Source organism: Mustela nigripes, chromosome 2 (assembly GCF_022355385.1).
Source record: "Mustela nigripes isolate SB6536 chromosome 2, MUSNIG.SB6536, whole genome shotgun sequence".
NCBI lineage: Eukaryota > Metazoa > Chordata > Mammalia > Carnivora > Mustelidae > Mustela > Mustela nigripes.
Window position 1 is genome coordinate 120336647 of NC_081558.1, and position 18332 is coordinate 120354978.

General features: G+C 35.0%; 1 protein-coding gene across 2 annotated transcripts in view; it reads right to left on the reverse strand.

Annotated features, from left to right (window-relative positions):
• Window positions 1-3029: 3029 nt before the first annotated feature.
• The window catches only part of NAALADL2 (N-acetylated alpha-linked acidic dipeptidase like 2), a 1087900-nt gene continuing 1072597 nt past the window's right edge, over window positions 3030-18332 (reverse strand). For both annotated transcript variants that reach the window (XM_059391522.1, XM_059391521.1), the window contains one exon: window positions 3030-6758. In XM_059391522.1, coding sequence (XP_059247505.1) covers window positions 6560-6758 — 199 coding nt within the window. In that variant the 3' untranslated portion in view covers window positions 3030-6559. The remainder of the gene's footprint in view (window positions 6759-18332) is intronic.

Sequence of the window (18332 nt, forward strand, 5' to 3'; positions counted from 1 at the left end):
CAGAGAGGCAGGCAGAGAGACAGGAGGAAGCAGGCTCTCCACGGAGCAGAGAGCCCAATGCGGGGCTCGATCCCAGGACCCTGGGATCATGACCCGAGCCGAAGGCAGAGGCTTTAACCCACTGAGCCACCCAGGCGCCCCAGAAATAATAATTATTAATAGGAATAAAACAGTACCACAAATATAATGAAAGCATGACTTGACAATGGCTAAGAATTTCAAAAGATGAAACACTCTGAGAATGTTCATCTGCATAGTAACATACTGACTAAGATTCTTTAAAGAAAGAATTATATACTTACTGAGCAGACCAGATAATTAAATAATTACAGATTTTGATTGAAAAATATATGTAGTTCATTAAAACAGAGACTCTAACTTCACTTCTCTAGCTAAGATTCTATTCAGATGCCGTTTGTACTTTAATTAGAACAAAAGACCGACATTAACTTCAATGCAACATAATAATTCATAATAATGATTGTATATTAATCTCTTGAGCTTGCTGGAATATAGCACATGACATATGGCATAGTACAGACACCTGTGTAGTTCTCTGGGGACTGAGGTGGTGCATATTAATTAGCCCCTGGGAAATAAAATGTTTCCTTCTGAGAAAAGCTACCTCAGTGGTTATTGGCTTACATCAAAGGAAGTAGAGGCAATACTGTTAGGCTCTGTCTATACTCATTAAAACATTGTCTAGATGTGTTCCTGAATTAATTCTTGACAGCATCCTGCTTAAGAAATTAGAGTAGCTATGCATTTCCTTGGCTTCAGTGATTGGGTTTTGGCTGAAAACTTCAAAATTACCATTTTGGTTACAGAAAATTATATAACTATGTAATCCAAACATGGAGTAATCTAACCAGAAGCATATTAAAATTTGAAGTAGCTCCTTTTTCTTGAATGCTACCTAAAAGTTCCTCAGTTTAATCCCTTGCTTTGTAAATTTAGATACAATCTGAATATGAGATTATAAATGTCTTTACAAAAAATGTCATCTCATAATAAGCAAGGTCTCAAGCTTCTTAGCACTCCCAAGTATGCTAAAGTCACGTCAGTGTATACGTTCAAAATAGAATGGAAATGTATACCCTGAAACTATGGAAATAAAGTTCTGGCTGATTAACAGATAAATATATATTGAGATGAATAGATCCTAAATACTCTAATCCCATTGCTAGAGTATATGTAGAAAGAGAAAACAGGAAATTGGGTGAATAATGTGATGACCAGAAAAGGCTACATTTTAAAGATTTCTTTTCCAACTGTCCTTTCAAGTTCTTGTCACCTGTAATTCTTTTTTTTTTTTAAAGATTTTATTTATTTGTTTGACACACAGAGATCACAAGTAGGCAGAGAGGTAGGCAGAGAGAGAGAGGGAGGAAAGCAGGCTCCCTGCTGAGCAGAGAGCCCGATGCGGGACTTGATCCAGGACCCGTGCAGAAGGCAGAGGCTTTAACTGACTGAGCCACCCAGGCGCCCCCACATGTAATTCTGAATTGCATAAAACTCACTTAACTGAAAAGTATTTGTAAGTGGTTTTAAACATCTTTCAGAATAGCAGATTCTGAGGCTGTTTTAAGCCCACAATTTAAATTTATGCAAGAAATACCAACTCACTAGAAACTAGGCAGAGTATTTCTTTTCTCAAATAGCACATTGTTTGTTTAGCTTTCCCTTGGGTTACATTCATGATCTTGTGATGGAACAGTTATGTTGCTGATATATTTATTGGAATATGTGGATCCATTTCCCTTCCACTCAACACGTGGATTGGCAGTTTAAAATAATTCTTTTCTACTAGGAGAATGTGTGGATAATAGTAGCCTATTAAACCAATGAGATGACATTCTACTAGGAGAATGTGTGGCTAATAGTAGCCTATTAAACCAATGAGATGACAATATGCTACCCTCAGAGAAAGCTTAATTTTTGGAGTAATTAATTACACATTCCACAGAATGTCTCTTGAGAACATTTTTGGCTAGGTCTACTAATTTATTGTGCAAATAATTATAGTTTTTCATTGGAGGCAAAGTTGCTGATTCATTATTAGGCAGATGGTAACAGATCATTGTTTATTTTATTTTCATGCACCTATTTTTTCAGTGGGGAAATCTACTGTATGCCGTGTGTGTGTGTGTGTGTGTGTGTGTGTGTGTGTGTGTATTTTAAAAAGTCAATTAGTTTTTCTGAATCTTTTACAGGTGTTTTTGTATTAAGATTTTATTTATTTATTTGACAGAGAGAGATCACAAGTAGGCAGAGAGGCAGGCAGAGAGAGAGGAGGAAGCAGGCTCCCCGCTAAGCAGAGAGCCCGATGCGGGACTCGATCCCAGGACCCCGAGATCATGACCTGAGCCGAAGGCAGCAGCTTAACCCACTGAGCCACCCAGGTGCCCCAGTTTTTCTGAACCTTTAAGGATGGTATAAAACTGTGGTTGTAAATCACAGCACCTGCTCTTCTTCTTTTTCAGCAAAATTATACAGGCATTTTGAGGAGGAAATTGTGAAATATGTGCCTCCTCGTCTCTTTTTATGTTGTTTCATCTAGTTACCATGATATTTTACGATGGTACACTTATTTTTAATGCTTTTATAGATAGCTTCTAATTTAGCTACACACGCCCACCATTGCTAGGGTGGGCCAACATCATAGGGAATGATGTAATTTGTTTCTCCAAACTCTTTAATTAAACTAGTAAAATGGCAGGCTACACAGTCTGATCAGTTGCGCAGAAATACACTAAAATTTTCAGTTACATCACGTTCTATAACCAAAAAATTCTTCTGATGTTTTCTGCAGCACTCAGTGTGAGGAACACGGGACTGAATACCAGAGAACCCAGCATGGAGACACCTCAGCCATTTTTATTAGCTGTGGAATTTTGGACAAGTCGCTCAACCAAATGTCTTCATTTCTAAACTGGGTTACTGTGGGGGTTCAGTTAGAAGAAACAAATATGTGAGAAAGTCTATAATACTGCCTGACATGTAGTAGGCACAGATGTTAGCTGTGTCTGCATCTTTTTTTTTTTTTTTTTTTTTTTTTTTGAGAGATGCAATGGTTTCTCTCTGTCTCTTCTAATGTTGCCATTAACAGCAAAGTTTTGGGTCCTTCCTGTTATCGTGACTCTTTATTTACATATATTACCAAGTAATGTTTCTCAAGACCCAGGATCAGTGTAGATTAGAGGTTCTTAAACTTAAAATTCAGTGTACTTGAATATTATCTGAGTAATCTTGCTAAAGATGAGCATTCCTCGGCCTTACTCCTCCAAATCCATATTTTGGGAAATACTGATTTAGACTGCTAATTTAATACAAAGCTAAAACATCCTCTCTGAGAAGCATTTTACTCAATGTTCTCCTTCCTGGTGTCATGTAGAGACTCTCTCCATTTCTCCCAAGTACCCAGTCTTGGTGTCCTTTTCCTGGGTTCCCTGTGGGGACAGGGAACTATAGACAGTTCCGTCTACAGTCATAGAGTGAATGAACCGTTAATTAAAAGCAGTGATTCCATCCCATATAGCCTCTGGTTAAATTGCTAGTTACATAGAACACACTGGAAAAACAAAACAAAACAAAACAAAAAAACAAAACACATTTGTAGCTCTCGCACCTCAGGGAAGAGAACTAGACATATTGCATGAAAAAGCAGAGAAACTTAAATTCCAGTGTTTTTTAGTTTAGTGTTTTTGCTACTAACCAACCCATGGACTATATTATGTTGCTAATCACTGGCTTCACGCACTGCCTCTGATGAGAGTGACATTGCTCCCTGGCTAAAGGTAATTCCCTAGTGCTTAGACAGAATGTCTCAGGCTTTCTTTTCATGCACCTTCCGCTTTTCCAAAAAGGGCATTAGCTCAAGCATACCTTTCTTGAACCCAAATTTAAGTGGTGAATGTATGCCATATTTTCTTGGGAGAGTAACCATTTGTGACTCATTGTGCCCTGGCACCATTCTATAAGCAAAGGATTGCGAGAAATACCAGCCACCCAGGTATCTCCGCAACAGTTTGAACCTACTATCAATTCACCAAAAACACTTGTAATTAATTTGCATAGGATTTTATTTACTTGGATTTGTTAAGGAAAAAAATTAAAATGATATAAATTTAGAGGAACACCATAGCAGTGATGTTCTAGTTAAGAGGTTTGTTGTAGTCGAAGATCTAAAGCAGCATCTATAGAATTAGTGGACATCCGTTTTAATTATAATTTACTTTCTTCACATAATCTCTTAAATAGACTAATAAAAACACACTAGTACATAGTTAATTTTAGCTTTTTTTTTTTCAAATAGCAAATATATAATCTAGAAGGGAGAATACATAATATTGAGATTTTTATCTATGCAATGTGGTTTACGTAGGTATATAATCTTTAGACAAAACGTACAAACATGTATTTTGTGCTCTCGACAGTCTTACCAACTAAGGGAGTGAGTTTCCTTAGGATTTTGCTTTCAAATAATAAACTACCAAACTAATGATTATTTTCTTTTGCTTGCCTTAAATTCAGCTCCATCTTCAAAATGTCTTTTGGTTTACATTAACTTCAACTATAACAAAGAACTAGAAGGAACACATGAAAGCTTGATTAAATATGGAGGATCCTTCGGTAGAAAGCATTCTCTTATTTGGCCCTGAACAGTGTTTGTGTGTGTCTTTCCCCTCTGTTCTGCTATTGATTTCTGTGGAAGAGAAATCAGGACACTGACACTGAGGCACGCAAGAAGCTGATCCTCTTAGCTTTTCCTTGTAGATACTTCAACATAGGAGATATTTTCAAACAAGCACACTGGTTTCAAAAAAAAGGTGTAAGGTAGTTTCATTTGTCACTTAGAAATATGCGCACACAGGCAATTCATAGGAAAATGGATTTCTGCTTGAATTATCCAGCTAATTGCATCAACTCTCCTCTTTGCCTTGAGCATATCAGCATTATGTATGATAGGAACAGCTGACCCTTATAAATCAATTAATCAATACTGATTAATTCTTTCCCCTCAGCTGTAGCTTTTCTTTAAACCAAGAATAGGTTTACACTTATCCATAAAAACTGGAGACTTCGACATACAAGCATTGGCTGTAATGTTGCTCTGGTGGAGTATCTACAAAGGGAAGTGTGTCTGGGTGTTGTGTTAGGTGGAGACAATTCACATAAAATATACTGAGGGTACATTTCCTAAGGGGAATTGCTTTATTCAATAGCAAAAGAACATTTCTAAGGATAAAGCTCAAAGTTCAAACTGTCACTGAACAGACAGAATGTTGGGCTTTTGAGGAAACAGTGGATGCTGGGGCCATTTCATGACAATGTCAGTATGAAAAACTTCATTTTCCACAGGAGAAAACTGAAGTGTGGGAAAGACACACTCTTGTAGTAACACTGTATTTCCTGCATAAAATTAGAAGCATGAATATTTGCTACACTTTCATCTTAGTCACAATGAAGGATAAAGAAGGAAAAATATCAAAAGCCTCTTCACAGAATTAAGAAGTTTTCCATTGATCAAACAACTATTTCTTTCATTGTAAGTCCTTTTTGTCAGTGGCAGAAATAGCAATTTGATGCTTTTCAAGATAGTTTGGGTTTTCAAAGAGAAACTTTGCTACTTTCCTGTGGAAATTACATGGTTTTCTGTTAAAACCGCCTTACAGGAAGGAGGTTCAGAAAAAAAATACAAGAAGGAATAGCGATGCAAAATGCTTTCATTTTAGAGTAGCTGGGTTTCAGTGCTTCCAACAGAACCAACAGAAGAAATCAGAAATATTTTCTCCCTCATAAGACATATATCACTCCTGAAATTTGTACAAAATCAAGTGAAGCAAATTAGGGGTTTCAAAGCTAGTCACCTTATAAGTTGTTAGGAAAAAATTTGCATTTAAATTGCTCTGTGCAACTACTTTGAGATTTTCCCCTGGAATGTTTATGGCTCTTTTTTTTCATTAATACTTTAAAAATACAATTTCATAACCAGTGTATTACTACACCTAGTTGTATTACGAACAGGCACTTCATTTCATAAAATAGAAACATTCAAAGTGGTTTTGGTCGACCAATCAGTCAGTCGGAATACTTGAATTCTTCATATTGAATACTTACTAGGTGAAGTTAATCTGAAATCATATCAACTCTCCATTTCTATTCAGAAACTAGGTCATTAATAGCTTCCATTCCTATATGTTTTAACTTCCATTCCTATATGTTTTATCCCTAGGAGTGAAGATTGTCCAGAACATCTTAGAACTTTCCCCCCACATATTTTATATATACAAAAATACAGCAGATTTCTTTTTAATAGATAAATCTTAAGGATTATTTCAATAACTTGCTTTGACATATTCAGAGATGTCGATATAAGAAAATATTAAATGTGCAAAATGCTCTTTTATATGTACATTTAAAAACACGATGTCATAATAGCTTTAGACTTGTATAAAAAGTCACTGGGGGGAAAGTCTTCAATGTCAGAAAATCCGGTTAGATTAGAGCTTTTGCTTGAGGAATTGTAAACAAACTTTTTAAAATGCTGAGAGTTTACTCAGTTCTTTCCAGCCAAGACATCCTCGAACACATCAAGTCCTGCTTTGAAGTAAACCTGAGCCGAATTAATGCTGTTCAGCACCTCGGACAGGGCTTCTTGAAGGCTCTCATTTGAGGCAAGTAACTGGCAGCGCTCCTGTGCCTCCAGGAGGATTGAAATCTGGCTTGTCTTCTCATCAAGGTGGTACAGGATATTTCTAAAGAGAAATAAGGAATGTGTAAATGTCGTAGGCACAATGCTCTTTTCATATCGGACATCATAATAACTATTTCCAAGAAACAGTGACATTTGCAGTAAATGAAGAAATTATAAAAATACCATATCATCATTTTCCAACCTCTCATGAATTGAATGCAGACATGGGTCATCAAGTTTCCTATAGTGATGAGAGATAATTAGACATTACATGCCCCCTCATGGAAGTGTACAATACTATCTGTGAAATAGAATGAAGTAGTTTTGCTGAAAAAGTTGAATCTGAATCTGATGAAGCTTCTAAATCTAATTGCTAATAAATACAAGAGACAGAGAAATACCTTAAATGATGCAATGATGTGTCATTAGCAAATGGAAACCATGGGAAACTCTAGGACAAATCACCCTGCTTATTCCACAAATAATTGCAATAAAAAAATAGGTAAAGGAAAAACCTCCAGACTAAGGTTTGCCAACCTCGACCTCCTTGACATTTGTGGCTGGGTGATTCTTTTGTGTGCAGTTGTCCTATGCATTAGAGGATGTTTAGCAGTATCTGGCCCCCACCCACTAGACACCAGTAGCTCTCTCCTTTGGTTGTGTCATTGAATTCAGGCTGTTGTAACAGAATACCAACCAACACTGAGTGGCTTGACCAACAAAGGTTTATTTCTCACAGCTCTTGGGCTGGAAGTCTGAGACCAAGGTGCCAACATGGCTAGGCTCTTGGTTGGAGTCTTCTCCCTGTTTCCATTCTCACAAGTCCCTCCATGGTGCATATATATATATATATATATATATATATACAGAGAGAGAGAGATCCTGTGTGTTCTCCTCTTTTTATAAGGGCATTTGTCCCATCATGAGGGTTGCACCTCCATGAACTCATCTAACCTTAACTAGCTCCCGAAGTCCCCACCTACAAATACCACCATGTTGGGATTAGGGGTTTAACTCATATATTTTGGGAGGATACAAACATTCAGTCCATAGAAGTTGTGAAAACCAAAAATGTCTCCAGACTGCCAAAACTGTCCCTGACAGGGCAAAATAGCCCCTGATGGACAGCTACTGCTTTAGACCAAAAGAAACATATCAACCAGTCATGAAGTATAGACTTTACCAGACTTTTAATCAAACTGTTTAAAGAATGAGAAGCAGTGCAAAATTGACTACTAACTGGAGATTTGTTAATATTAAGGAATTGTTAATATTTTAGGTGTGATGATGTTATCGGTATGTTTTCAAGAAGTGTCCTTATTTTCTAGAAATACATAAAGTAATATTGCAAATGAAAGATTATATCGTGTCTAGGATTTTACTTCAAAATATTTGGGAGGAAAAAGGGGAGTGGAGCCATGGACAGTACAGATGGAACAAGATTGACCATTAGTTAAAAATAATTGAAACTGAATAATAGAATGTATTATACATTCTCTCTTCTTTTGTATATATTTGATATTTAGAATACTATCTTCTCATAAGTGTGGAGTGTATATTAAATGGTGCCCTGAAATTTATCCAAATTTCTTAGAAAGAAGAATTTGGCCTTGAGCAAATCTATTATCATTAATAGATAGAAAGAGATGCATTTTGGCAGAGAACTATGGATTATTACATCATTTGACTTATTCCCAGCCCAAACGAGGTGAAATTCCATGGTCTGATGAGAGAAGCAGATATAAATAATTAAAATACAGGTGCCTATCAAATTAAAAATTAAAGGTGTAGTGATAACAGATGACGTGTTGCCATTGAAAAGTGTCAGAAAAAATTTCATAATAGAGAATATTTGAGCATCTTCTTGAGTCACAGGTTACAAAGGTTTAGGAAAGGAAACAAGGTGGAAAGCAGAGACAGCACCCTATGCAGGAGGGATAGCCAAAGGTACACATTTCTAAAATAGTTTGGTCTGACCAGTAAATCAATGTCAGTGTTTCTGTATGAACAATGTGCAAGGCCAGCGGGCAGCTATAGAGGAGCTGGGAGAAGATATCCAGCCATCCTAGTGACCCTTCTGTACCAAGTGAAGGATGTCTCACTTTTTCTAAAAGGCGTAAGAAAGCAATGAAAGATTTTAAGCAAAAGAGAAAGGTTATGAGATTTTATTTGGCATGATCACTTCATAATATAAAGCCTGGAGGACCACTTAGTCCAGAAGAAAGGTGACAAAGATGTGAATTACACAGTGATGGTTAATTTTGGAAAGATGAAGGGCCACGGTAGATTTAGCTACCTTATGCTTTCCCTGACACTAACCTCTACTTAGAAGAGTTCTGAATTCTTGTTTTCTATCTCCTCCAAACTACTCTACCTCAGCTTCTCCCAAACTTCCCACTTTGTATTCTGTGGTTTACGTAATCTACATAATCACTCATGCCAGAACCGTACAAGTCACCTCTTTTCCTTATGTATCTAGCTGGCCTCTGACGATATGGACTTCCCCATCTTTTCAGTGTCTTTTCTTCTCTGCTATGTGACACTGCATCCTATATTTACAAGGATATGCCATGATATCATTGCTTTCACACTAGGGTTGAGGAAGACATTACTTCTTTATCAGGTCTCATTTAGGGTTGTGAATACAGGACATCTTCAGTCGGGTGATTTAATTACCTAATTTTTTATCAGGCTTAGTTCAATGATGGGAACTTAGTAGATCCTCAATCATATTGGTATAAATTATATCAATCCACTTTGTTTTGCATTTTAAGTTTTAAATATTTAAGAATAAAACTATCTTAAATTTCTGTCTTTGGAGAGAATTTTAAGTTGACATAGTGGGTGGCAGTAGGACAGAATATCCTTAAACTCAGAAGCTATTTCATTGAATTTTTCAAAACAGATAATTTAAAATGAGAACTATCCCTAATAATCCAAGATCCTTTACTTTTGTGCCTATGAGTAAACTTGGCATTATACAAATAGAGCAGAGGAAGAAAGGTACTTTCTAGATTCCAAATATTCTTGAATTCAGGTATAAAATTTGTTTTAAGAAACATATATTCCCTGAATATGGGAGGGAGAAAAACATCTTCCAAACGGAGTGGCAAGTGGATCATGTAATTCTCTGGTCACAAATTGTACTCTGAGAAAAATTTGGATCTGTTTCCACAATTAGAACACTCTTTTTAAAACAGAGATTTCCCTTCTGCCACTTCCATAGTATTTATAAAATTAAAGAGATTGTCAGAAGAAGCCATTCAACCATGCTAATATAATCATGTAACCCATTATACATGTACATACATACAGTATCCATACGTACATGTTTCTATGTGTAGAAGTTTTTATTTTATGAAAATAACTTAAAATAGTGAGAATTAGTGAAATACCTCATGACAATTTCCATAAAAATTAGTTTTACTACTTTTACATCATTAAGGAGGGTAGGAAATAAACCAAATAATACAGAGGAACATTGATACGACCATGGAATTTTTCCAAATGGAGATAAAATTGCCTCAGATAGTCACATGTATTCTCCTACCTGCCACAGCCTATACAAAAGTTACTTTTTTCATCTTTACATAATCTTTTTCAATTGCCATTTTTAAAAAAGGAGTGGGGTTTTAATGTCAGGATACCTACCAAATGTGTGTGTGTATGATAAAGAAAAATTACTTAGTAACTGAGATCTTTGGGGATTAAAAAGTTTAAAATATATTTAATTATTCAATTAATTAAAAGTACTCTTTTATATATAAATTATACTGTTTGCAATAAGAATAACTAAATTAGTATAATAGAATAGTTTTAAGTTCTCTCCTTCTACTTTGTAAATTTTCTGTTTAACTATAAATAGTCCACAGCAAATATATTTCAGAATGTAAGAGTGCAAAAGATATTTTGAAAAGCTGTACCAAATACTTCCCATTCCTGAAAGGCATATTCTTAAGCATGCTGATAAACAAAAGTATTATAATCTTCATTATCCAGAACTGCCTCTTAAGTGAGTTGAATGAGTGCAATTAATATATTATGGAGAACATGTTTAATAATTTTTATACTAGTATAGTGACCTTTCCACATTTTCAAAATCTACTGGTACAAAATACATCCCTACATATACATTCTATGGTTATTAAATGTTAAATGTTATTAATATTAAATTTAATGATAAGATATTAATAAAACATGCTTATAAAAGGTTACAAGATTAATCCCTCAGTGACAATTCATTTAATCATGAGAACAATCTCTAATATATATATCTCTAAAATTTCAGCAAAATTACTATAAAGTATCTAGAAGGGTAATAAGGTAGAAGAATAAAAAAAAATCCTTAAAAGGATATTTAGGTCTAAAAGACAAAAAAATAAAATTTCTTTCTCTTTTTTTTTTTTTTAAGTGGAAAGCAATACATGTACTTCTTAAAGACCAACGGAGTCTGTAGTGTGCCAACATTTGCTTTTTCTAAATAGTAAGCAACACAGTAACATACTTTTATAATGGCTGTAAACAAGCCAAGTGAATAGAAATGGATCCTTTTTTGGTTTGTGAAATTCCACGAGGAGCTAAACACATTTCCATATGCTACATGATTCAAGTAGTAAGCTGTGGCAAGCTATTATGTAAGATAAACACTCATATCCATTTCTACCCAAATTGGATACAAATCAACATAAAACTACAAATATTGAGATTCTACTTGAAGATAAGTAACCAGATTCTTTCATCATAATGTAAGAGAAAACTTTCATTTTGGGGAGCTGCAGATATAGCTTAAGTTAGATGATCTTTATTGTGATAGAACTTTTTTTACCTGGATAGATTGCTTTATCTTATAAACAAATTTGGGATAACAAAAATATCTTTTGTAAATTTTCATGAGAAAAATAATTTTTCCTACTGATTTCCAGAAGTAGCTCATCTTTTCCTATCTTTGTGTGTGTGTGTGTGTGTCCTAAATGTGTACTGTTTTTTTAAAAGATTTTATTTATTTATTTGACAGACAGAGATCACAAGTAGGCAGAGAGGCAGGCAGAGAGAGAGGGGGAAGCAGGCTCCCCACTGAGCATGAAGCCCAATGCAGGGCTCCATCCCAGGACCCGAGCCCAAGGCAGAGGCTTAACCCACTGAACCACCCAGGCACCCTTAAATGTGTACTATTTAGCTTTCCACCTATATAAAATAAATTTCTGTATTTGGAACCCTTTCTCAAAAAAGTATTCTCATAGTATTTTAGTTTTAATATTTGAATGGAAGACAAAGCCCAGCCATGTTTTTACATTTCATCACATACATTTTCATGTATTTCTTAGTTCTCAGAACTTTCTTACATAGTCAATCATTAACTCTAAGTACCCCCAGATCATTCTTGGGGAGACAAGCTACTATACCATTTTTAATATGCAAATGATTCTTGCCTTTGAAAATATTTTAAATTAGATCAGTGATTCTGTTGGAAGCTTCTAAGCCAAAAGCTCTTTGTATTCTCATAAAAATCTTCAGAATTAAATCTCAAGTAAATGGAGTTAAAAGATTTCAATAACATATCCTATATCAGGGGCACCTGGGTGGCTCAGTGGGTTAAAGCCTCTGCCTTTGGCTCAGGTCATGATCTCAGGGTCCTGGGATAGAGCCCCACATCGGGGTCTCGGCAGGGAGCCTGCTTCCTCCTCTCTCTCTGCCTGCCTCTCTGCCTACTTGTGATCTCTGTCAAATAAATAAATAAAGATCTTAAAAAAAAAACCCATATCCTATATCAGAGTACTCAAATATATCTTGCTTTTCTCAATGATGGGTCATATTTTTCAGCTTAAAGTAGACTGGGAATTGGCAAATAACCAGTCAAAAGTCACATGTCTGGCAGGAAAACAGGGTAGAAGGAAAGTAACAAAATACACTTGAAAAGTTTCCATGTTAGCAGTCTACCTTTTATAGCCACTAAGGAATTATATTCTTTAATGAACCATTCCTGCTCTTACACACACCTGCCTTAGTCCAGTTCAGAAAGTTACCTTGTAGAGAGAATGGACTGTGTTATTAATTCAATAAATCACCATCTTATTTGCATACACACAACATGTATCTCAGTATGGCATGTAGAGACATCAGACCTAATTAAAATATTATTTAATTGAAATCATTTTTGTAGTTATCGTGTTTAAAATAACATTAATTCCACCCTCATGCCTATCTTCCCTCATCTGTAACAATTTGGATCTTATAAATGTAATTCATACAGTCATCCTGACCCACACACAACACAAAGAGACTACTAAAAGGAAAGTGTAATACATTATTGATGACACTAATGAAATTACAACACACATCACTCATTTTAATGGGTCTGTTTCAATGACACATCACGGTGACCAGGAAAGAGCAGCGCCAAACTCAGAAACCTAATTAATAACTCCCGTAGCACCACTGAAGGAGACGAAGCATCTTTACTCAACTGACAAATCTTTCCCATTCAGCTAAGGCAAAGGCAAACTGAAGAAAATGAATTTTGAAACAAAGGGAGCTAAAGTCTTCATGAGTCATTTCCTTGTGTGTGAATTAGCAAATTAATGATGGAAACGATGACTCTCTTTCAAATGTTCCTTCTTATGTCCATAAATGGTCACAGGATGCCATCCATCTTAAACTTGAGTTAGCATTCATTATACTTCATGTTGAGAAACTTCTAAATGAAATCACAGCAAATAATAAACTATGTCTTTCAAAACTGGGTATACATGCTGCATGTGGAGGAAAAAAGTTCAGCTCAAAATTTACAATTGTGGCTACTTCTTTTTAATTATTATACTAACTGTACTCCATAGTTAACAGTGGATTGCTGTAGGTATATCAACATTAGGAAAGACCATTGACTTGGATACTATGTCCATGAGAAGTCACAAAATACATGGCTACACTACTTATAGCACAGATATCTTTCAACAAAATTTGAATTTGGTCTATACTTGCAAAAGCAGAATGAGAGTTAGGACCTTTGTGATATCACCGAGCCACAAACTCACTCCATAGACAATTGAGAATGAAATAATATGTGTAGATTGTTTACAAAAGTGGCTTTCATTATTCCCCTCCTTCTATGCAGGCCTCCTCAAAATATGACTGTAGCTCCAATCCACCCACAAACGGAGTCTATTCCCTTGCCTGCTGATTCTGGTTTGGCCTTAATATTTGCTCTGACCAGTAGAATGCGGCTTATGTGGTGAGCCTATGCTTCAGAAGGTCTGGCACACTGCTCCTCTTTTTTTGGAAGCCTGCCAAACCACCATGTGAATGATCCTGTTAGCCTGCTGAAAAAAAGAGAACACATTGAGAGAGAGAGGAGCTGTTCAGCTCAGCGAGGCCCTTCTATACTAGCTAGCCCCCAGCCAAGCTGGCAGCCAAAGCACTGGGTGCAGACATAAACGTAGCAGAGAGAAACCCAGCCTGGCCCAAATCAGAAGAATCACCCAGCTGAGTCCAGCCTAGATGGCCTAGACAAAATAGAGTTGTTTTAAGGTACTAAATTTGGTGGTAATTTTCAATGGGGCAATAAATGATTGATATGAATTATAGTGTTCTTCCTCGTGGGAAGGGAAAGGGAAATGTTGCTATAGAAATCAGTTCTTTTTTCTCTTTTAATAGCATTAATAAATTTAATACAATGTATGCTGTGGATTTGGCTGTTTTTTAAGTGACTAGCTGAATTCAAAAGACACTCTTGAAAAATCATGCCAAACAGTCCCCCAGGAAGTATGCATTACAAAGAATGTGTTTATTCATTTGAAGATTTAAAACCTGCTTGGACTATCAGGTGAAATTTCTCCACGAAAAAAAAATAAGCTAATACAATGGCATACTGGGCTTTTTGGTTTGTTTTGTTGTTGTTGTTGTTGTTGTTTTGTTTCGTTTTAATATGGATCATCTTGCTGAGGTACAGCCCAAGAAATGAACAAAAATAATTCTGCCTGTTTGCATTAAAATTACATATAAAAGACAGCAGAGGAAAGTAGAAAGACTTAACAACTATATTCTATGTCTCAAGACTTTTCAGTCTATCTAACTGTATTATTTCTCAAGAGAAGTTGCCTGAGAAGAGAATATCTTTTAAGATATTCTGGGAAGTCTCTCTTGAATGGCACAGTGCTTAATGGCTTACCTATAAACAAAAGTTACATTTCTTCACTTGAAAATTTCCCATTGAATCAAAAGGAGTCCCAGAAATCTGACCAAGAGTAACACATCCTTAGCACCTTCCACAGTTTGACCATTTTTTCCTCACACTAACGTCATTGTTTCCTTGTCTTAACGTCATCACTGTTTTTTTCTTTCCATCTTACTTTCCCTGCATGTACGGCTTAGACCTCAATATCTAAGGGCATTTTCTTTCTTAACTCGCTTAGAACTCATTTTCTCTTAGTATGGGAGTTTCTATCATCAGCACCTTCCAAGGACAATTTCTTTTGAATGCCCTATAGGCACTTGGCAATTAACATAAAAATACATTTCCTTTCATCTATACTCCAAATATTTGCATTTTCCCTTTCTCCATTATTCTTTCCTTACCTTCATTACCTTTAGTAAACAGCAATGCTGAGGTCACAAAACCAAACAAAATAAGTAATTCAGGTTTTTCTTCATTTATTTTTTTATTTCAGAAAGGAAAGGGGTGTGAAATATTTGTTTTGAAAAGTTCACTCTAAAGGCAAAAGTTTATAATTTAGGCTGTGTCTTTAAACAAAGTGAGTAATTGAGCCAATATTGATCTTTTTGCTTATTCTACTCAACAGCCCTTATTAAACATCTAATATGAGTAAGTTGCTATGTTAGGTGCTCAAGGATAGAAAAGAGTTTAAAGTCTATGCTAAAAGCTAAGCACATAATGAATAAATTATTACTTTAATGTATATCTATATAATGCATTTAGAATGCATTCTATGGTATGAGATTATTTAATTTCCTATTTTACAAAACTTTTCACCTTATTTTATATATATATCTATATATATGTATATGTGTGTATATACATTATATATATATACATGTATATATCTTAGACTGTTAGAAAATATTGGCTTTGTTATAAATTTTTTTATGTATCTTATCTCTCTAACTATGTTATAGACTCTTTATGGGCATACAGTACAATTTCTATAAGTATTCTATCCAAGGTTCACCACATGTCTTCTGGTTTGTGGAAAAATCTCCAGGGGCAGATCCCGATAGTATCAGTTAAATTTGGTTCATCTGATTCCAATCACCATAATATTGATTCAGATAACATAGTCCTAATCAAGTCAGCATTTGGTAATTCCTTAATCAAATGGATTATTTCAACAATGGGCATATGTTGGGAATTAAATTTGAAGGGAGATTTCCTGCAGGATTCTAAGATTTAAAGACCTGCTTTTTTGAGAGAACCACTAAAAGTTAATCCCTTTTTTGCTTTTGAATAGTAACAGTTATGGATATGAAATGTGAAAATGGTACATCTCCTTTTTTCAATGGGAGGAAAGTCAGCTTTGATATGATACCATGGAAGCAGAGCCAAGAGACAGGAATGTATTCCTTGGTCATATGATAGAGATGCTGAACCTAAAATCTGCTTTTCTCTTGACTTTCAATTATGTGAGTCAAGATACTATACTACTTTGTGCAGGGTTTTATGCTACTTTCCATCAAATGTATCCAGATATAAAATAGTTTTTAATTATATCATTATTAAAAACACATAAATATTTTCCTTAATAACTATAGATATTTTTTAACCTGAAGATTTACATAATTTATTTAGCTGATGTTTGAAAATAACTTCGTTGAGGTAAAAAATGTATGGCTTTCCTTAAGTAACAAGTATGTTATTTGAGGTGATTTGAAAACATAGAAATTAACAGAACAATAAAGTGTATAACTTTAGCTAGAAGGAAAACTAAGTACAGAGTGACCATCTGAAGCTCTGAATGTTGATCACAAAGGTTGAAGGAATTTAATGAAGGAATCAATGTTTTAATGTAAAATTATTCTAAAAAACTAGGAGGATTACTTTTCACATTTTACAAAATTGTTACATGTTAACTTACTAAACATTCACTTTGTAAATGTGACCAAAAGTGATGTTTTAAAGTAACTCTGGTGCTATTCCTTAACAGTAATTTTTTTCAAAATTTACAAGAGTATTACTATCTGTAACTATTTTTGCTAGTATAAGGTAATAAAATGCTGTGGTTTGTACCTGTAAACAAATAGATTCATATGCAGTTCACTATGCAAATTAAGAAAAAAACTAAAATCACCTAATTTTCCAGTCCTATTGTTTTCAAAATGTAATACTGTTAGGCAAATTTCTATTATGTTGAAGTTGATTGTAAATAAATAGTAGAAATATCTATTCTTTGCTTAGAGAACTCAGAAAGAAGATATAATCATTTGCACTCTTAGTTGTGGGTGTCATAGGGTTGAAAATGGTTCACAGGCGCCCAACTCAAAGTCCATGTACATTTGGTTATACCAATCAAAAACTAATCTTGTTTAAGAGAATATAAATTTATTGAAAATGTGTATACTGTATAATCTCATTTATATGTGGCATCTAAAAAACCCAAAAGCATAGGAAGAGAACAGATTGGTGGCTGCCAGAGGCAGCATGGGATTGGGGGGGTATGGGGAGGGGAAAGGGTACAGGTGATCAAGAGGTACAAATTTCCATAAACTTCCAGTTATAAGGTAAATAAGTCCTGGGGATGAAATATACAGCATGGTGACTATAGTTAATATTACATTGGATATTTGAAAAGTTCTAAGAGGGCAGATCTTAAACGTTCTCATCACACACACACATACACAAACACACACACGAATATGTAACTACACAAGGTAATGGATATGAACTATAGTGATTGTGATAATTGTTTTGTAATATATAAGTACATTAATTATGTTGTGCACCTTAAACTAATACAATATTATATGTCAATTCCATTTCAATAAAACTGGAAAAATAAACATGTTAAATATGTAAAAATGTATAATACATTTACAGTATTATATCAGTATATATCTATATATAAAATATATGTTATAATTCACAGGAGTGATGAAAAACATTTGAGACCCAGGCACTAATCAAGAGAAGCTAAGTATCACAGAGTACTTCCAAGATTCTGCTAGAGAAACAAGTTCATGTCCCCGATGTCTGTTTGACACAGTGATACCACCAGAGATTTTATCCTTACCATGGCAGCACTGCTGCTGTCTCTTAACACTGACTCAGACACTGTCAGAGTCTTGATCCACAAGTAGCATGAATAATCTTTAATTGCATTTTTGCATCACTTATTTCAGATTTGAGGACCTGGGAGAGATCATCCAATTGCCTGGCCCCTTACTCAGGAAAAAACAAACAAACAAACAAACAAAAACTATCTGGATCTATTTAACTTCTGTGTGGGGAAATAAGCATCGCTTCCTAACAAACTCATAGGAAATTCTCCTCATATGGGAAAAAAGATCTGACATTAGGCAGTAATAAATTTTAGAATATCAACCCAACAGTTATCTACTATACTAGTGATGGTAAGGGAAAGTATACTCCAACAGGATTCTCTTGGAATAATCCTCTAGATTTCTGTTC